The 22,841-nt window shown below is 41.4% G+C and overlaps 1 protein-coding gene across 1 annotated transcript in view; it reads right to left on the bottom strand.

The window, feature by feature from the left end:
• The window catches only part of METTL16 (methyltransferase 16, RNA N6-adenosine), a 106,302-nt gene that overhangs the window by 5,940 nt on the left and 77,521 nt on the right, over positions 1–22,841 (bottom strand). Inside the window, exon 9 of the mRNA XM_077294411.1 lies at positions 8,175–8,339. Coding sequence (XP_077150526.1) covers positions 8,175–8,339 — 165 coding nt within the window. The remainder of the gene's footprint in view (positions 1–8,174; positions 8,340–22,841) is intronic.

The raw sequence follows: 22,841 nt of genomic DNA, 5'->3' as shown, positions 1-22,841 counted from the left end.
GGTTTTTATTTTTTTATGCTTTTTAAAACGCTTTTTTTAAATTACTTTATTTTTTAGACTTCTAAGGGATTACAGTAGTCTCCAATCGTTGGATCACTTATACTATATAGTGCAATACCACAGTATCAAGATGGCTGCTACAAGGACGGTAAGCAGGCCCCTACTGTCATGGTAACTAGTGAAGAGTGAACGTGCTTAGATAAGGTGTTAACCGACCAGGCTCGGGCGCTAACCAAGTGTCTTTGGCGTGCTCAGAAAAGATGTTGAAGTCTACGAGCCTGCATGTTCAACAGCCGCAACATATTTTTTGAGCATGCCAAAGACACTCTGTTAGCGCCCAATCATGCTTGGATAACTCCTCATCTGAGCATGTTTGCTCATCACTAATGATAACCCACAGGTCCCCTGCTATAGTGTTGGGCGCCAGTCAGTACGCCCACCGGAAATTGACAGCGACATATTAGCAGTGATCGTGGCTAGCGCCAATTGCTGATGTTTTAGGCAGATTACAGCTGGCATCAGCCATGGATGGAGCAGACACAGCTCTTGAGCCTTTTCCATAGACACACTCTCTAACCGTGATGCACATGTACGGCAGGGTATGTGAAGAGATTTAGATCCTACAACCTACAGTAACCATCGATTCACCAAACCGCTGCATGACCTGTTCTGCCCTCGCCTATGGTATCCTCACCCTTCCCTTGTAGATTGTGAGCCCTCGCGGGCAGGGTCTTCTCTCCTCCTGCACCAGTCATGACTTGTATAGCTTACGATTATTGTACTTGTTTTTTATTATAGTGCTTTGGAACAAAGCACTATATTGTAATCCGAACGTGGTTAACTTCTTCTTCTTATTCTTATTAGGCTTTTTTCCGCAATTAATGCGGCCCGAACCGCTGCACGCACAGACTCCAGTGAGGCATCATTTCGAAGCCAGCGTCCACGAGAGGTGTGCTAAGTATTTTTCGAGTTGATCCGTTTTGTAGGTTTTTTTAAAAACTGCATTTTAAAAAAAAAAATTTCACATAGGAAATAATGGCAAACTTTCCATTACCCCCAACTTGACCTTCCAAAGATGGCAGCTATGCAAATATACGGTGTCCATTTTAGGACATGATCATATGTCAAAGTCAAACATCAGAATAAAGTGACTATGACACCCTCTCGTCCCGTGTGGGCCCCGCCCACCAAATCGGACCCCGAGGGGCCCCGCCCACCAAATCGGACCCCGAGGGGTCAAGCCCACCAAATCGGACCCCGAGGGGCCCCGCCCACCAAATCCTCAACCCTGAGGGGCTACAACTACCAAACCAGCGCCTGAGGGGCACCCAAGTGTGAAAGTCTTGCAGGGGCAGCTCGGGCACCATTCCAAAGCACTATCTGTAGTTCCTTCAGGAAATACCCATCTAGTTATGTATACCCCTCCTCACATGTAAAGCGCCATGGAATAAATGGCCCTATAATAATAAATAATAATTTGGATCCAGCATTAATTAAAGACATCGTGAAACTGATGGGTGGAGCGCTTATCCATCCGCGTATCTATGTACACACGTTCTAAAATGCTGTTTGTATATTTCAATAAAGGGACTAAGTATCTGTTGTCTTAATTAATGACAGTGCTAGGGGTTCTTCCACAAATGGTGCTTTCCGCCATCTCCTAGTTATTCTGCACTAATTAAGCATTGCTGGCAACTCTCTGTGAACACTAAGGATGATTGGCTGTTTACTGTTAATTAACTTTTTACAAATTGGATAAACTTGCTATAATATTTCACAAATTCATCTGTTCGTCCATCTGTCATTTTGCATTTTCATATGTAAAAACACGCACACTTGGATTGTCGCTTGGATCACATACTAAACAGGAAAAGGATGAAAGGGACAGCAATAGCAAAAAGTCAAAAGTTCTCCATCATTAAAGAGTCTGCATAGATGTGTCAATACTGCACATGTGTAACCGCTGCGTGCAAGATGGTGCTACAAAGAGACTTGTCCCATGTGCAATGAATGGTGTGGAGGCCATCTAAAGAGCCTTGTTCCCGGATCCCAGACCCTCAGAGGACACTATGTGATCTTTTATCCCCCTACACTTACTACTTTGGGAATAATCCCATAAGGATACTTTTTGGGGCCTTAAAGACACAGCGCTTTTTTAAAATTTACTGATTTTTTTTTTAAATTACTGTGTTGTAAGAGCCACTGCCATTTAATATTTCAGCGATATGAGGACATGTTTAAGAAACAAGTTGTGTTTTATTTTAATAGGTACCATCTAGAATTACATATTCATATATTGTATTGAAAAACTATCACTTTTTTTTAAGGGAGTTGGGCAGGGGAAGCAATTCCGCATTTCTTTTCAGTTTTGTTTTATGTTCACCGTACAGGAAATGTTTGCACAAATGATTTTCTTTCATATCACCATATTATGAGAGCCATCTGTTTTTTATTTCTCATCCCTGCTGTGTGACATCTTGTTTTTTTGTGGGCACTGGAATACGTCTTTATCATTGGGTAGTGTGCCGGTAAGCGTAACATTGACAACCAGCTTATTAGAGTGGGTTTCGTAAGAGAACCCATTGTTACTACCCCAGCCAATACTGTCCCAAGAACTCTACAAATCATTCTGTATTTCTTCCTCCCAGAACATTTCTTTATGCTCCATTATTACTCATAAGACAATCCCCCAGCTAATAAACCTGCTATTAACTAATGATAGAGAAGCAAACTGTCACATGCACTGAGAAACAGCTCATATAAAAGGGAAAGACGCAGAAATGTATACATTACTGGTAGTGAGAAGCATAATAAAAACCATCTGCTTCAATCAATGAGCCTGGATTTTTAGGCACTGCTTTCACTTTACTTCGGAGGGCAGTATGAAAAGTTTTACTTTTTGATTGGATGTGTGAGTATGTCAGGGAGTAAGATACAGAGGAAACTTTTCTTCATGGTATCACCTCCCTTACCAATTAAAGAGGATATGTGCACTGGGATTGTCTTATTCAGGGCATTGTTCCTACTAAATGAGTGATAAGTTTAGAGGCATCTCAGCCTCTAAGCCTAATTAGGGCAATTGTGACAACTGACAAAAGACTGACTGATTCTTCCAAGCTAGTGTGAACAGGTGCATACTAGGAGCGGCCATGTCCATAGTGCCAGTCAGTCTTTTGTCAGTTGTATATTAGCTCTCTGATCGAGCACTCCACCCTCCGGCATGTGGTGGACTTTAATTGCAACAGCGACCTGCCTACCCATAAAATCAGCCTTTGAAGAGAGGTATTCACATCTACCCAGGAATTCAGACTTCAAATTTAGAGAGGTATTCACACTAGACAAACATTACCCAGCAAATTAGAGAAAGCCTTTTTGTTGGCTGCTGGGCATGCAGGAACTGGCCAAATTACGTGCTAAGCGTCTCATTTTTATCCTAGTATCCAGAAGCAGTATAGCTATTCATATTGACATGCTTTAACACTACAGAGTGCAACTTTTTTTTGTTTATTTGGGGCAAATGGTTATGAGATTTTGATCCCATCAGTTCTGGTAAAATGTGAGGATATGTGCATGTAGTACATAAACATATACACACACACACACTGTATTTTTCGGACCATAAGACACACAAAAATGTGGAGGAAAATTTTGGGTGCTCCTGTGCCCGCTGCTAAAAAGAAATAAATATTCACTGCATTCCACACCCATGGGAGTGGAATCAGGTGAACATTCATTTCTCTTAGGTAGCGGCACACGTGACCACCAGCATCTGCAGGAAGGCTGCAGCTGACACTGTGCTCGCTATTAAAGAGAAATGAATACTCACTGCTCTCCACGCACACAGTCCCGGCGTGCAGAGCAGTGAGTATTCCGGCTTGCAAGCAGCGCATGATGTCCCTGCCTTGCGCTGGTCACAAGCATAAAGTAGCTGCTGGCATCGGAACAAGATGCTGCGAGGGAGCGCCGGGAAGGTAAGGGTAATGTGTTTGGGTTTTTTTATGTTTTCGGATGGGGCCATGCATACCAGTATGGGGGTGGGGGGCAATCATACCAGGATAAGGATGGGGCCCTGCATACCAGGATTGGGATGAGGGCGACCATTCCTGACAGAATAGGGATGAGGAAGCCATGCCTACCAGGCTAGAGATGAGGAGGCCATACATACCAGGATAGGGATGAGGGGGCCATGCATACCAGGATAGGGATGAGGGGGCCATGCATACCAAGATAGGGATGAGGGAGCCATGCATACCAGGGTAGGGATGAGGGGGTCAAGCTTAACAGGGTAGGGATTTTTTATGGTAAAAATTAGGTATACTCGAGTATATACGGTGTGGTGTGTGTGTGTGTGTGTGTGTGTCTGTGTATATATATATATATATATAAATATACATATATATATATATATATATAGATATAGAGTGTGTGTGTGTGTGTGTGTGTGTGTGTGTGTGTGTGTGTGTGTGTGTGTGTGTGTATATATATATATATAAATATACATATATAGATATAGAGTGTGTGTGTGTGTGTGTGTGCGTGCGTGCGTGCGTGTGTGTGTGTGTGTGTATGTATATATATATATATATATATATATATATATATATATATATATATATATATATATATATATATATATATATATATATATATATATATATATATATATATATATACACACACTCACCGGCCACTTTATTAGGTACACCATGCTAGTAACGGGTTGGACCCCCTTTTGCCTTCAGAACTGCCTCAATTCTTCGTGGCATAGATTCAACAAGGTGCTGGAAGCATTCCTCAGAGATTTTGGTCCATATTGACATGATGGCATCACACAGTTGCCGCAGATTTGTCGGCTGCACATCCCAAAGATGCTCCATACAAGGCAGGATGGATCCATGCTTTCATGTTGTTTACGCCAAATTCTGACCCTACCATCCGAATGTCGCAGCAGAAATCGAGACTCATCAGACCAAGCAACGTTTTTCCAATCTTCTACTGTCCAATTTCGATGAGCTTGTACAAATTGTAGCCTCAGTTTCCTGTTCTTAGCTGAAAGGAGTGGTACCCGGTGTGGTCTTCTGCTGCTGTAGCCCATCTGCCTCAAAGTTCGACGCACTGTGCGTTCAGAGATGCTCTTAGGCCTACCTTGGTTGTAACGGGTGGCGATTTGAGTCACTGTTGCCTTTCTATCAGCTCGAACCAGTCTGCCCATTCTCCTCTGACCTCTGGCATCAACAAGGCATTTCCGCCCACAGAACTGCCGCTCACTGGATTTTTTTTCTTTTTCGGACCATTCTCTGTAAACCCTAGAGATGGTTGTGCGTGAAAATCCCAGTAGATCAGCAGTTTCTGAAATACTCAGACCAGCCCTTCTGGCACCAACAACCATGCCACGTTCAAAGGCACTCAAATCACCTTTCTTCCCCATACTGATGCTCGGTTTGAACTGCAGGAGATTGTCTTGACCATGTCTACATGCCTAAATGCACTGAGTTGCCGCCATGTGATTGGCTGATTAGAAATTAAGTGTTAACAAGAAGTTGGACAGGTGTACCTAATAAAGTGGCCGGTGAGTGTATATAAATATACATATATATATATAGATATAGAGTGAGTGTGTGTGTGTGTGTGTGTGTGTGTGTGTGTGTGTGTGTGTATATATATATATAAATATACACATACACACACATAAATATATATTACACATATAAAACTGACAAACTTGAATTTCTATGCAAAAAGATACACTTTAGTGCATAACTGCATGAATGCGGACAATTATCAGGTACTGGATGGCATATTAACAGTATGTCTGCATTTAAAAAATATGAGTAAGGGAGTGTGATAGGATTTGGGTTTTATTCTTGTCAACAGTGTGATAACTGTCCTGTCAGCAAAGAATCAATCAGGACCTGGATATTTAGGCCTCTGTACCTACACACCTTGCCTTCCATGTTAAAATAAATAAAAAGAGGACCTAGCCCTATTACCTGCAGCACAGTTTATTATTACATTGGACGAATGAATATTATTAGTCTGATCAGATTTTACAATGATATTTTCTAACTTAAATCAAGCAATACCAGAGTATATTTAACCCATAAAAAATATTTTTTATTTTAATAATATTAAAACAGTCTTGATGAACTCATTCTCTGAGCGGTGGATTTGTTTTTAGATAACTGTATGATGAATCCAAAATACAAGGGAAGAAAAGAAGGGAAAAAACCAAAAGGATAAATGTAAAATGAAAAAAAAAAAAAAAAATATCCATCTATTGGGATAGCTTGTTCATTATTATGTTAATTATCTTATTATTCTTCTATTTTTTAATTATCTTTTATTTTTATATTTGAGTTTAATTATTTATCATTTTTATTTCTTTTTTCATTTATAATTTTGTTTGCATTATTTTTAATTGGTTCAATTTATATAAAATGTACTTGCACTTTAATTCACCATCTGTATATATTCTATGCACATTGCAAAACTTAACAATTTATATACATTTAGCATGTAAAAAAATCACAGAGAAAAAAGCAGAGATGGTTACCTGCTGAAGCCTCCAAACAAATGCACCAGCAGGGCGCATCGGGCCCGATTAATGATGGCAACAACACAGGTGCAAAAAATACCAATGAAACAACCACTTTCAATCCAGTATTGGTTGTTTGGCATTAGTGCACAAAAAGATAAGCGATAATAGTTTGTATGTGGCATTGTTCACACAAACAATGCAGAGCATTTGGTCTACAGCCTATTACTAACGCACATACAGGCGGGCTGCCCAGTGCTACAAAATGCATGCTGTGTGAATAGAGGCCTACAGTTTTTTGTCAATTTTCTGGAGGATTTTTAAGTCCTCTTTGTGCGTCTGTGAGCTTTTACATTTAGCATGTACTTTCAATGCTTCACATTATTTGCACATTGACCGTAGTATTACAGATTTTAAATTAATATTTATATCACAATAGATTTACGCTTATCAATTAAAACATGCACTTTAGCATTTCCTCTCATACTTATAATCATAGAATAATGAAGGCCAACATTTATCCCTTTATGTAACTAATGTATTTGGTCCCTCATCCCTAGCGGTATAATCATTCTGCATCAGTGCGCATGACTTGTTACTCACTCACTGGCATCTCTGCAAGTGGCCAATTGGATCTGCTCGCGCACGCACCGATACCCTGACGGCCTCTCAATGCTTGCGTTCCATGGCCGCAAACTGACATGCCTCAATATGTGGATGATGTGAGTGAATCACGGGCCGATAGATCGAGAATGATTCCCCACCGTAATCCGGCACCTTTGATCTTGGCCTCATTCTGCCCCGATGCGTGTGGCTCGCTGCCATCTATGTGAGCAACCGCTTGGGTCCATCTGCATATGCGCGACCTCTAGGAAACCGCATTGCATGCATTCCACGGCCGGAAGTGGGCTTGTCCCTCTTATGTGGATTTCCCTGGCGGTTTACTCGCCATTAGACGGGAAATGATTCTCTGCCCCAAACTTACTAATTATTCAAATTAACTAGACAGGCTAGGAAACATACACACTGTGAGGTGTGTGATGAACGCCCCCTTGGTTAGCCACACTGATAGTTAAACAGAAAAGAGTAGCCTATGTCCACCCCACCCCAACACATGCCTCCTGACGAAGAATACACGGTGTTAGAGCGGTGGAGACAACACACACAGAAGTGGTATGTTTCATGTAAGTCTATTTTCTATTATATGTACCTACCATGCATTAACAAGTTAACTGAAGATATGGAAGGATTAAATGTTTTAGATTACGGTACTCTAACCAACACTAGGAATTTCTGTGAATTGCTACCAACAATGTGTATGTGTTTAAAGGTCTCTGCCTAAGGACAGCATCATCTGCTTTATTGTTTTTCCATCAAACTGATTATGATTAATGCTCGGTTTTAATATTATATAAATACAAATACTTTTTATGGGCTAAATATACTCTGGTTTTGCTTGATTTAAATGAGTTGTTTTGAGTTTTTGCCGACTATGTTACTGTTGTTAAATGGGTTTCTCCATTAGAGTTATCGATGATATTTCCTAGCTAATTTGATCAAGTTAAATAAAATTGTAAGCCTGAAAACAATAAATTATACTATTTATAAAGCTTTTGGTTACAACGCTCTGGGCACCTACCTTTAGATCACTAAGTGTCTTCTTTAAGAAGTCTGTGACTACAGAAACATCTGACTTATCGGAGCAGTCAGCCTTGTTCTTAAGCATGTTAACAGTTGCCTCCAACATATAGATTATCATAGGCTTACGTGATTTTTCCAATTTCCTTTTTTTAGAAGGCCGGTCCTAAATGATAAAAAGAATAAAATAATCAAAATTTAGTAAACCAGAATAAAATATATCTGAAGATGGAAACGATCCAGCTACATTACTGTGCAAAAGTTTTAGGCATATGTTAAAAAAAAAGCTACAAAGATTAGAATGGTATCAAACATAGAATTGATATTAGTTCATTTCTATCAGTTCACAAAATGTACGGTGAGTGAACAAAAGAGAAATCTTAATCGATTATTTTGAGTGACCGCCCATTGCTGTAAAAGCAGCGTCAATTCTTCTACACCGCCTTGCAAATTATGCAAATGCTATTTTTCTCCGATTTTCCTAAATGAGTGATGCACATGAGTCAGTGTAATGTTATCCTCAACCGTTAGAAATTAAAAAAGATAAATAAAATTGTACCGGACAAACTTTCCAATGATAACAGTAATATTTTCAAAACTAAAAAAACCTCTCAAAATGCACTTATTATTCTGCACAACAGAGTTTCCAAACATCATAATGAAGGATCATCGTATGTAGAGTCCAAGATGACCCTTTACCATCAGGAGACTTGCTGTTAATCGAAAAACCTGAAAACGAAGACCTGAAAACCCATTCAAACCTAGAATCGCCCGGAAATGGGGGTTTGTATGAAGGCAATGTATTGTGCCCCAATGACATCAGCAGCACATACGTATGTTGTATCCTCACTGTAGGCAACCTGGTGACCAGAGTGGGAAATGTGCTTTTGCTTAGCCCACGTAGGTTTACCAAAACCTGAGTTAGCCGTCACACATATTAAGTATGCAGCTAAAGAAATCCTGAAATATACACAGACAAAAAGATACATACTAGAGGAAAAAGGTTAAAAAAAAAATAAAAATATTGGAATGGTTATCCTACAACACAGTGTAAAAAATAATAATAATAATAATAATAATAATAAAAAACAGCAGCTGATGATTAGATCTGTAGAATATCCCCTCTATTGCAGAAACATGGATTTTCACTGCTGATGTAATTCATTGCTAAGAAAACAATGAAATCCATGGTCAAAACCTGCTCCAAATTGTGAAACGTGCAGATTTTTGTGCAAATTTTTTATGCAGATTTAGTTTGCATGTGGATTTTTCCTGATATTAAAATTCTATCTAATAAATATATCATCGCTCACATCATTATGCGTGCACTGCTGCTGCACTGAGCGGCAGGTTACCTGCTGTACCCCGGCCCGATTGTGTTGTAGAAAAACTGTAAGGGTATGTTCACACGTTCCTGATTTCCCTCCTTTTTTTCAGGACTAAAAACCGCAGCTCTTGGCAGAAAACGCAGGTGCGGTTTTTGGTGCGTTTTGGTGCGTTTTTTGATGCGGTTTTTAGTGCGGTTTTTTATGCAGTTTTCTCTGCAGATTGTCTGTGTTTGACACAAATAAAGCTTTAACTGCAGTGGGGGAAAAAAAAAAAAGAAATTATGTAATTTCCTTGTCCAACCCTTTTCTTCTTCCATCCTCCATTTTGGGACTAAACACCAAAATGAGTGGACGTGTTTTGAATGACAGCGCTCCGCAGAGTGCTGAGCGTAGGCCAGATCACAGCCCGCGGATCCAGCTCTATCCATTCTAGCTATTTAAGTCTACGTTCACATATGCGGTCTGCGCCGCAGCGTCGGGCGCCGCAGCGTCGGGCGCCGCAGCGTCGCCGCATGCGTCATGCGCCCCTATATTTAACATGGGGGCGCATTGACATGCGTCGCACTTGCGTTTTGCGCCGCATGCGTCACTGCAGCGCACGCATCCGGGCGCAGAGGACGCAGCAAGTTGCATTTTTGCTGCGTCCAAAATCAATCAAAAAAAGGACGCATGCGGCGCAAAACGCAGCGTTGTGCATGCGTTTTGCTGCGTTTTTGTTTGCGTTGTGTGTTGCGGCGCCGACGCTGCGGCGCACAACGCAAATGTGACCATAGCCTAAGTGCCACGTATTTCAGTGCCACGTATTTCAGTGCCACGTATTTCAGTGCCACGTATTTAAGTGCCACATATCACGTATTTAAGTGCCACGTATTTCAGTGCCACATATTTCAGTGCCACGTATTTCAGTGCCACGTATTTCAGTGCCACGTATTTCAGTGCCACGTATTTCAGTGCCACGTATTTAAGTGCCACGTATCACGTATTTAAGTGCCACGTATTTAAGTGCCACGTATCACATATTTAATTGCCACGTATTTCAGTGCCACGTATCACGTATTTAAGTGCCACATATTTAAGTGCCACGTATCACGTATTTAAGTGCCACGTATCACGTATTTAAGTGCCACGTATCACGTATTTAAGTGCCACGTATTTAAGTGCCACGTATCACGTATTTTTGCTATTGTAAGGTGGCATTAATCCCGGTCAATAATGGAGAGGCGTCAATAAGACGCCTATCCATTATTAAGCCAATGAAAGGGTTAAAAAACCCCACAAAGACTAGAAAAAAATATTTTAATGAAATAAAGACACACACTTTTTGACCAAATTTTATTAAACGCTCAATCCGTCAAGAAGACCCTCGACCTGAAAAAGAGGCAAAATAAAAAAACATTCATACTCCCTGGCCCTGTCCGCAGAAATCCATCGAGGGTCCCACGAAGATCTTCCATGGAGAACAGACACATCCAGAGATATGTCTGCTCTCCACGGCTGCAGCAACACACTGACAGGAGCCATAGTTCCTGTCGGTGTGTCACTGCGCATGCGCGAGCGAGTTTACCGGCGGTCATTGACCCCCGCACTCTCGCTTAACGGCAGTGCTGCGTGGGAAAGTTCAACGCAGCTGTACTGCCGTTAACCGAGACGCCGGAGCTATTGAACTCCGGAACAGTACGCGATACACAGCTAGGAGCTTCGCTCCTGGCAGTGTATCGCCGGAGAGCAGCCGATCGGCGTGGGACACTCGTTTTATGGATTCTGCGGACAGGGAGTATGGATTTGATTTTTTTATTTTGTGATTTTTTCCTGGAGGATCGAGGGCTTCGCCTACAAGTGTGCTGTTGGTGAGTATATACTCTGTGTTATATGTTGTATGTACTGTACTGTGTGTCATGTATGTGTATTGTGTGTGTTTTGTGTAACTTTACAACTGTGCTAAGTCGCCGGACACAGGGACAACTCTCCCATCCTAATACCGGATGGGAGTAGTAGTCCCATACGGCGACTTAGCACAATGGTGGCCCTAGCGTCGCATGGGGACATACACACACACACACACACACACACACACCAAATCAATCAAACGGCCGACACGATCCCGATGCGACGGTATGCCTCCATGTCTCTCCGCCCAAGCACTTCCGCCCACGCACTTCCGGCCGCTTCCCCGCACTTCCTGCTGCAGCGGTTCTGCACCACAAACCGCAATAAAACCCGCAGATATATTTTTGATCTGCAGGTTTTACTGCGGGTTTGACCTCACAATGGAGGTCTATGGGTGCAGAACCGCTGCTGTTTCGGACAAAGAAGTGACATGCTCCTTCTTTTTTCCCGCAGCTATTCAGCGCGGCTTTTTAAATTCAGGATCATGTGCACAGTGGTTCCTGTTTTCCATAGGGTACATTGTACTGTACCCTGCATGGAAAAAAGCTGCGGAACCGCAGCGGCAAAACCGCTGCGGTTCCGCGGTAAAAAACGCACTGTGTGAACATGGCCTAAAGAAAACGGACAACTGCGCTGTAGTGCACAAGGTCTCTGTAGCATGACAATTGCAGTACGGCAGTAATAGCCTACAAGAAATGCTATTCCTATTAGAATGGTAATCCAAAACTCAAAGTAATGTATCCAAACATAAAAGTGTTCAGGGGTCCCGGATAAGAAGTGACTGTAGATCATCCGTCACTGCCGAGTTATGGAACGTCTCTGCCGGTGAATGATCGGCGAGTCCCAGTCTCCCTGCAGCGCGCCGGCCGGTATCGCTGCACTCAGCCTTGTGAATGAACGTCACCGCTACGGAAGATCCGCGGAACAGAAAGGAGTTGGTCTGAAGAGCATTTCTTCCATGCCATTACTGTCATACTACTATTCTTATGCTATAGAGACCCAATGCACTACATCGCGGTTTTCATAAAGCTAAAAATCTGCAGAATAAAATAAAGTTTAACTTCTGGTCAATTCCTTAGTTGCTTTTTTTTTTCTTTTTTTTTTAAATGCAACATGTGCAGGAAATTTCAGAAAACTTTATCCACAATGTTGCTGTAATACGCGGCAGATTTTCCAGCCTGGGAAATAAATTCTGTACCTGTCAATGAACCCTAATAGTTCTCCTTAACTTTCCACCGAACTCAACATTTTTTCAGTAAATGGTTACAGGAAAATTACAACATTTTTACACTGCGCTTAGCAAAAGCACTACATAATATCTGTTCCCAAAATTGACCACTAGATGGATCCACACAGCTACAATAATTGCAGCATCCGCCCATCCTTGTTCACGCATAATACAGAGATCTACAAAAATAACTCCGTAATGTCTGCAAATACGACCCAGCGCACAGCTGAGTCCTGATTGTTCCTATGCGTGACACCTTAGATAGGACACCGTGTCCACGGAGTGTGCAGCATGTGAATGGACGCGGTTACCATGCAGGGATTGATCGCTAACACCGTGGTAAGGCAGAACCACAGCAGCCCACGTGCATCATTCATCATCACGCAAAAAGCACAAGTGTCGATAAGCTTGCAGTGGGCCACACAATTAATTAGACCGAATGATACCAGTTACCGTACATCCTGGCCCATTACAATAGTTCTCAAACATGGCAATTACTGCACTGAAAATGCATGTATTCTTACAAAAATAAGAATTGGAATGTCTGGAAGAAACACATCCAGCAGAACATAACGGCATACTTCTGGCTCCCCTTCACTGTGCAAACATAAGGAAGACAGAGGGTTTATTTTCTGATGGTTTTGCTGATATGTGGTAGAATTTCACTTTGTGGTGTTGTGGCATGAACGAAACCTTAGATCTGGACTCCGCACTCAGCACTTTGAGTTATGTGCTGCTATAGCACATTGTAGCACAGCTGGCATTGGGGCATATTACACAGGTACTGATCCCCAGAGCCTTCACCGAAAATGTGCACATGGCACCATGCTCCGACACCTCATTGTGCACGCTGGAAAGGGCTCTGAACTAGATTCCACCTGGATCAAGACACCAATGGGAACATAATCTGCAAATATATATATATATATATATATATATATATATATATATATATATATATATATAATATATAAAGCTGAATGTGTGTATGTGTGTATGTATGTCCGGGATTGGCATCTGAACCGTCGCAGCTACAGCCACAAAATTTTGCACGGTCACACGTCTGGACCCCGAGAGCGTCATAGGCTATGTTGTGAGGTGAAATTTTAACCCCGCGCTTTCCAATTCACCAAACAATTTTGCCCCTATCTACATAATGGGGAAAAAGTGAAAGGAAAAGTGTTGGAGGCAAATTAACAGCTGCCAGATGTGAACAAGGGGGACTTAAAGAATGACAGCGATGGCGCCAAAGAGTATATACTGTACAGTTGCTAAGGTGGGGCCCCGACATAGGATAATCACCACACCACCACGGGGATATGAACGCACACACAAAATGCGCCACACACTACCACGTGCTCGAACACATATACCACCCTCAGCGCACATTTCACCACACATACACCAACCTCGCCACATAAAAGGAGAAACACAAAAGTCGCCGCTCAAAACTCGCCACGCGCAAAAATCTCCACATGCAAAACTCGCCACACGTGCAAAACTCACCTCATGGAAAACTCGCCACACGCAAAACTTGCACACGCAGAAAAATTGCCACATGCACAAAAGTTGCACCACATGCAAAAGTTGCCTCACACAAAACTTGCACATACTCAAAACGCACCACACATAAAACTCGCCACGCGCAAAACTCGCCATGCACAAATCTTGCTGCACACAACTTGCTACACTAACCTGTCACATGCAACTCGACACACAAAATGTTGCTACACGCATGTCACCACACAAAAGTCATCTCACAAAAGTCGCTACATGCATGTCGCCACACGCAACTCAACACACACAGCCCCCCGAGGAAGCCCAACGCGAAACGCGCGTCGGGGCTGCTATTGACACAGACTGGCTTAGATTTATGGGTAAGATGTGCGGTTCACTTTTGTTTTGTTTTCTATATCCCCTATAGTTACATGTATGACATGATTTGCATAGGAACTCTGCTTGAGATGGGGATATAGTTGCAAGTATTGAGGCACTTTACACTGCACTAGGCACTTTCTATGAGTGCAGTTATATTACATGCATTATATTATGTGAGCTGTTTTTCTTGCCCATTCTGTGACTACAGCCTGTGTTTTCCTGTATGTGCACCATTCTGGACTTTGTTCTGTTAGTCTGTATTTATCTAAGTATTTATAATAAAATTTATTGTTACTATTTTTATACGTTTGTATGGGACTATTTTACTCCATTTTTTTGCTGTAGGATTGGATTATTGCGGAGTGTCCTTGTGATAGGGAATTTGTCCAGATGTATAGGATATTATATCCTGGTACTTATCTTTAGGTGATGTATCAGTGGTACTTGTTTTCACACAACTTGCTACACTAACCTGTCACATGCAACTCGACACACAAAATGTTGCTACACGCATGTCACCACACAAAACTCATCTCACAAAAGTCGCTACATGCATGTCGCCACACGCAACTCAACACACACAACCTGACACATGAAACTCGCCCTAAAACACACACAAGTCTGGTATTGTCCTTCACAAATAAAAATCTGATTAATAAGCAGACAAACTACAAGAGCAACAAATGTACCATATAGGAATCCGGCAGCTGTCAGTCACATGACCTGTCTATTATGTGTATGTGTGAGCTAATATATACTGCCAGGGGGGAGGGCTTCCTGTTGGCTGGGGATTTATCAGGCTGCCAATAGCAACCAATCACAGCTCAGCTTCTATTTTGCTACAGTTAATTAACCTGAGCTCTGATTGGTTAATATAGGCAACAAAGACATTCTCAGTATAACAAAGCTAATATATGTTGTGAAATTCTTCTATTAGCTTAGTTTTTGCCTTTTAATAATTACATTTCTATCTATTTGTTTTGTGGTTTTTGTGTGCAGAATACATTTTTGTTAACGCATTCTATTTTGCTAACAGCAGTCATTAACCCGGGCGAAGCCGGGTAGTACAGCTAGTATATATATATATATATATATATATATATATATATATATATATATATATATATATATATATATATATATATATATATATATATATATATATATATATATATATTTGAAGCAGCACTCCATAATGCAGTTGTAAGGTGCCCTTTATTGGCCCATATGGCGATATTTCGGTCCTAGATGTAGTCCTTTCTCCATAAATAATTAGGAAAAAATGACCACATTACGAAAATCAGTGGCACTTCACATAAATATTAAACCCAAACCCTGGTACAAAATTTCTTCCACAGCAATGAAAAGATCCATTATAATAAAATCATGTTTTTATTAATTATTATAAAATACAAAATACAAAGAAATAAAAAAGCAGAGTGCCTCATGGAGGAGATATTACATAATCCTGATTATAAAGTAGTATAAAAGACAAAGGCTAATGAAAATATACAGCACTCAATAGTGAAAACAATGGTCATCTACCAATAGAAATACAGAAATTGGCAACAATGCAATATAAGTGTATGTACCGGTGACCCGTCCTGGAGGTTCATATAAATTACTAAGGCGTCAAAAAACATACATCAGCTACATGGACAACTATGCAGTTACCTATAACAATATCAATGGAACTAGTACTCAGTAAAATTGCGAGTGTGAAGAAGAAGCCAACGGCGAAATGGGCGATCCTATCAGTGACTGACAGCCTTTTTGTATAATAATGTATACAAACCTAGCTGTCAGTCACTGATAGGATCACCCACTGGACTGAAAATCCTAGAATAGCAGAGAATTAAATGATGAAAACAAAAGTTATACTGAATCTTTCCTCACAAAGCTGTATATCAGTGTGCTCAGCTCCCCCTGCAACTTCATGGTGAAGGGTTCCCTTTAATTAATATACAGAAATTAGCCATTTATGAGAATGCAATGACATACAGTTCTGCTACAGATGATGCCCATTTAAAATACTCGTAATTAAAAAAAAATGACTGTACATTTTAAATTCCCTATTAGTATGCGTAATTATGGAGGTTTATGCGAGTATACACACAGTCAAAGTTTCCAGCTCCTGGACGATCTGAATTTATACACAAACTTTCCATTTGGTAGCCTGCCATGTGCGGAGAAGCGTCTATGGCTGGAGCAAAGCAATTCCAAATGTGAAGGAAAAACGTCCTCATCTGTGTGCTGGAAGGGCAGCGATCCTCTGTACAAGCACGCCTCTCTGAGGCCGGATTCACTCCTGTATCTCAACTGTTTCCTGAATCTCTATTGTTCATGAAATTTCACACCGCCAAATCATTTCAGTGTGCAACGTAGACACTGTCACGATTCCTGTGTGTGCATACTTACGGTCACATGCTGGCTGCAGACAGAGTAACTTCAGACTTTATATCACAGGTTAAGTTCCCACAATGAGTGTTTGATGCAGCATATTTCAATGCCCTCCGAACAGTATAATGATCCCCACACAGTATGATGGACCTCACACAAACCTTCACACTGTATAATTGCTTGCATACAGTATAAAAGCCTCCGCATAGCCATCCAAAAAATTATAATAGCTTTACAAATAAACTAAAAGCCCCCCGTCTTCCATATAGTATAATTGGCCCCACATAGCCGCCCACCATATAGTACAATGGACCCCACATAGCCCTTCATATAATATATGGAGGGATATGTGGGGCCCATTATTCTATATGGAGGGCTATGTGGGGTCCATTACACTATATGGAGGGCACTATAATGGGCCCCTCATTGCACTCCATATAGTATAAATAACCCCACATAGCCCTTCATATAATATATGGAGGGTTATGTGGGGCCCATTATTCTATATGGAGGGCTATGTGGGGCCCATTACACTATATGGAGGGCACTATAATTGCACTCCATATAGTATAATGAAACCCCACATAGCCCTTCATATAGTATAATGGTCTCCCCATAGTCCTCTATAGAGTATAATGCACTCTGCATAGTCCTCCATGGAATATAATACACCCCCCAAAGTCCCGTATAGCATAACGCACTCACAACAGTCCTCCGTATAGTATAATGCACTCCCCATAATTCTCGATATAGTACATTGCACTCCCCATAGTCCTCCATATAGTATAATGCACTTCTCTCATAGTAATCCATATATCATAATTCACCCTATAGTCCTCCATACAGTATTATGGCAAAATAAATACCTATCTATCTATAAATACCTCACCTATCATCCTTGCTTCCTCCTGCACCGGTCTCTGCAACAAGCATTCTGAAGTGTCGCACATCTCTGCGTAGGGTCGCTTTGTAGTGATGTCATCGCCTCCGCTGTGCAGAGACATCAGACGCCGAGGAGGAATGATGGTGGAGGGAGCATTTGCTAATGGCCTATGCAGAGTGTACACAGAAATCTGTCAATCAGTGAAGTGGATGGGGTTATACAGAGCTCAGCATTCTGAGTTCTGCTAGATCTGCAGCAAATAAAACACTGATTTTTATCATAACTGCAGCAGGCTGCTCAGTAAGTGATACATCCCTGGAATCAGGGTCTCTGCCCTTATATCATGCTGCTCTCAGACGGGGTAGCAAAAAAAAAAAAAAAAAAAACTGGTAAATTTTTAAGCTCTATATGGAATCTCATGGGAGCAGGTAGTGATAGTGTGCGTGACTTATTCTATTAATCCTCATTACTGGATATAGTGAACAATATCTGAAAAATAATTCTAATGATATAGCAATGATTCACGAAAAGCATGTCAGACACAAAATCACTACTCTACTATATTCGTGTTTTAGGTACTAGAGATGTGGAATCTTTGGTATAAATCTGTAAGAGCTCCTTAACCCTTGATAATAAGGAGCATTAGCAGGTGCAGATTTAAGGTCACCTTTTAACATCTAAATTATGCTGCAAATCTCCAGTAATGCCTTATTCCCCTCGCTGAGAGCCGCAGGGGTGCATCTTAGAGGGCAGCCGGCGTCTGTCATTGACGAGCTGGGGGTACAAATCTAGGGTATTTTAAGATTTAAGTGTTTTCCCTTTAAAGCTACAAGCTGAACATGTTCAGAATAGACATGCTTAAGATTACACATTAAACAAAGAGGAAAAAAAGGGGAATAAAATGTAGCACGACAGCTTTAAATGGCGAGACGGGCTGCACAAACAATCAATTTTATCAAGCCACGCTCGGCATGAAATCACAGTTAGTCATCCTTTCAGGCCTTTCACAGGCTGCTTACAATCATACCAATTTAATGCCAACCCTCTGAATTGTAATTGCCAGGCTAGACATCTGCAGTTAACCCCCAACCCACGTGAAGAAAGACAAAAAAAAAAAAGTCTTGAAATCGATAAACCACCTACTCGCTAGCCTGGACTATAAAAGGAGGTCTGACAGGTCGCCCAAGACACCATGGTACTTTCATTGTTTCACACCAGCCCGTGATTATGCCGATAGTGTGATAGAAGCTGTCAGCTAATGCCTTTTTAATTTGTTAAGCCTGGAAAAATCAGTGTGCATGTCTAATCCTCCAGACAAATGGGCATTAGCAGGGCGGTCTGTCACAAGACGGCGGTACAATAGGTGGTTATCAGACGCGGGGCAGAGAGCATGTTCACCCAGAGGCGATGTGCAAGGATTGGAGAAACCCCTAAGTGTGGAACGCAGCCGCCATATCCCCACGGGAGTGCAGGTTAGGCCGGTCACACCAGGGAACGAACTCCGCGATGCAATACTGACCCCGACAAGGAAGCAGAGATCTATAGGCGCCAGCAGTGCAATGTCAGGATCGATGCGATTTACTACCAGATCACATCATTTCTAATCAGCTGATCGTACCCAGAAGGGAGGTCACCCAGCTTTCTAAAGACACTGACAGGTATATGAACATTCTTCCATTTACGTAAGGGCTTTTCATACTGATAATCACTTAAAGGAAAGGGGCAACACAAACACAGCCACCTCTGTACCAAAGATAGAAAAGGGCACTGCCAGGATCTCAGGATTAGTGTGTTCCCTGTAGCCAACACTTTTCTGGAACCCCACCTTACAAAGTCCCTGTCGGGTCTAATTTAGAAACTACATTTATTCCCTTTTAGGCTAAGTTCACACTAGGTCATAAGGATTGTGGATTTTTTTTTAACAATGAAACATGTCACTTCTTTCACCCATTGAAATGAATGGGTGATGAAAAAACGCACCAAAATGCAGATATCTGGTTTTGCTGCGTTTTTTGTGCCAAAAGCTGATTCTATAGAATTGGACTTTTTTTTCAACACTAAAGTTTATCAGCATGCAAAAACCGCAGCAAAAAACGGAAGAAAAAACAAGCAAAACATGCTTATTTCTGCAGCTTTTTCCTGCCAAGAGATCAGGTGTTCCTGCACAAAAAAAAAACCGCCTAGTGTGATCTTACCCTTAGAGTATGTGTACATAACGTCATGTTCAGGCAGCCAAACACATCTATCCTTTTTCCTGGTGTATCAAAAAAACGCACCAAAATGCAGATATCTGGTTTTGCTGCGTTTTTTGTGCCAAAAGCTGATTCTATAGAATTGGACTTTTTTTTCAACACTAAAGTTTATCAGCATGCAAAAACCGCAGCAAAAAACGGAAGAAAAAACAAGCAAAACATGCTTATTTCTGTAGCTTTTTCCTGCCAAGAGATCAGGTGTTCCTGCACAAAAAAAAAACCGCCTAGTGTGATCTTACCCTTAGAGTATGTGTACATAACGTCATGTTCAGGCAGCCAAACACATCTATCCTTTTTCCTGGTGTATCAAAAAAACTTGTCTTTTTTTCACATTTCCTCAGCACCTTTTCACCATTTTTGACTGCCTGTGTGTTATTTTAGCCTTTTTCCAGAGCTCGTGTAGCATATTTTATACTGGCGTTTTCCAAACTTTTTTTTTCTTACTGTATTCAACAATGAAGAAATCACTGGCGGGTTTTTCAAGTAAAAGCAGTGACAAAATGCTCAAATAGACATCCAGGAGTCATTTGAGATTTCCCATTGACTTGTAAGCATCGATCGTCTTCAGAGTGTAAAAAGACTGGCCAGATCACTTCTTTTAACCACTTGGCATCTTTGGAAACCTGAACCTGATAAAAGACGCTTGAAAACCAGAACATATGAACAGCGAGACGATTTTACATAGATCTTCAAATCTTCATTCTTTTCAGAGTTTTGTTAGCGCTTTTTCAGGCAGCTTTCAAAGTGAACCCTCTACAAACCGCCTAGATAAATACCCACGCTGGGGGCATCCACGCGCTACAGATCGCGATGCGGCCAACCCCCCACCTACTGTGGGCCAATGGTCACTTGATTGTGAAGCAAAATATCGTCCACATCGCCATCTGAAGCTCATGGGCACAACCTTTATTGATTCAGGAAATTAAAGAATATACTGGCAAATGGCTGATAAATTGGCAAGTGTTTTCCGTCAGCACTGACTTGACAGTGTCAGAGTATAGGAAGACACTATAGAAAAAGGGGAATGGTCATGTCCAAGTTATTACAAGTTTTCAGGAGGAATAATAGAGACACAGCGCAATCACAATTGTTATATGATATCAGACACTAAGGTGCAATATTGACTGCAGAGCCCAATCTACAGCAGTAGAAAAAATTACTACCAAATAATACTTGGCCCTTGTTCGCAATTACTGGCGGACACATTCTCCATACTTTTTAAAAAGGAAATATAGCTGCAATTTGTTTTTATCTTAGGTTTTGTCTGTTTAGTGGCCAGTGTGAACATGCACCTACACATTGCACGTATCCCAACTTATATACCAGTTTATTTCTTCAGGTTTTTGCACCAAATAATGGCATGGCCTCCATTACCTTTGAGCTGGATTATTTTTACTAATTATAGCCCATTTATGAAGAAGTTGTGGAGTATAAAAAATAGAGGAGCCTGACCTTGGTTTACCAACTTCGCAGCCCTAAGACAGATGTTTAAATACTTAGGACATTGGTTTGCTCACTTCACCTATCTGTGAATGGGATATACAGTTGTGTGAAAAAGTGTTTGTGCCCTTCCTGACTTCCTCTTCTTCTGCATGTTTGTGCATGTTAAATGTTTCAGATCAACAAACAAATTTAAATACTAGATAGGGAAAACACAAATAATGACAAAATGCAGTTTTTAATTGAAGTTCTTTATTATTAAGGGAAAAAGGGAAATTAGACCTACCGGTAATTCGGTTTCCAGGTAGTTCCTGAGGACAGCACCATGGGGGACGTCCTTCCTTGACCTATAGCGGGACAGGATCATAGAGAGGTTAAAAGGACCCTCCCACCTCCACCCTCCAGTGTTCTTTCAAAGTACCACCGAAGGATGGAAATAAATGGTCTAAACGTGCCCTTACAAACATGTCTGTAATAACCATTAAACGGCTTCATCTTAATTTCGAGCCATGGTGACACGAAGGACGAACGATCTGCCAGTAGATTAATCCCGAGCAATCCTAAAAACAGAAACATAAGGGAGGGAACTATGGGTGCTGTCCTGAGGGACTACCTGGAAACCGAATTACCAGTAGGTCTAATTTCCCTTTTTCCATTACGTCCCTCAGGACAGCACCATGGAGAATACCAAAGCAACTCTCCGAGGGTGGGTACAGAAGCCCAGGAATCAAAGCCCCAGACAAAAACCAGACTAAATATATAAAGGATCTGAAAGATCAGAAAAACCATAGATATCTAAAGAGATCCGCAAAGAAAATCACCGTAGTGAGTGCCTGATATCTATATATATAATTGTCTAAGAGTTTTTCCGTCTGTCTGTCTTTCCTGGAAATCCCGCGTCTCTGATTGGTCGAGGCCTGGCGGCCTCGACCAATCAGCGACGGGCACAGTATCAACGTAGATGTCATAATGGTTGCCATGGCGACGATGATGTCATAAAGGTTGCCTCGACCAATCAGCGACGGGCACAGTCTGCCGCGAATCACATACTACGGGGACATGCATATTCTAGAATACCCGATGCTTTAGAATCGGGCCACAGTCTAGTATATCTATAATGGCCGATTTCAGTATGTATGTGGTAAATGAAATAAACATCAGGAGCAGAGAGTGAGATACACCCATTGTACTCCAATACCAATAATGAACCACAGCAAGTTATTTATTGTGATAGATACTTATAGACATCGTAGCCCCAGAATAGGGTTAGAGAACCTTATGGTGAAAGTCACAGCCACCACAAAATGAGGACTGTATCAACCCATAATAAGCTGCATGTGCTTATAACCCAGGATTGTTCCTTCATCGGACC

The sequence above is a fragment of the Ranitomeya variabilis genome, chromosome 3 (genome assembly GCF_051348905.1).
Source record: "Ranitomeya variabilis isolate aRanVar5 chromosome 3, aRanVar5.hap1, whole genome shotgun sequence".
Classification (NCBI taxonomy): domain Eukaryota; kingdom Metazoa; phylum Chordata; class Amphibia; order Anura; family Dendrobatidae; genus Ranitomeya; species Ranitomeya variabilis.
This window is presented reverse-complemented; position numbering and strand designations above follow the sequence as displayed.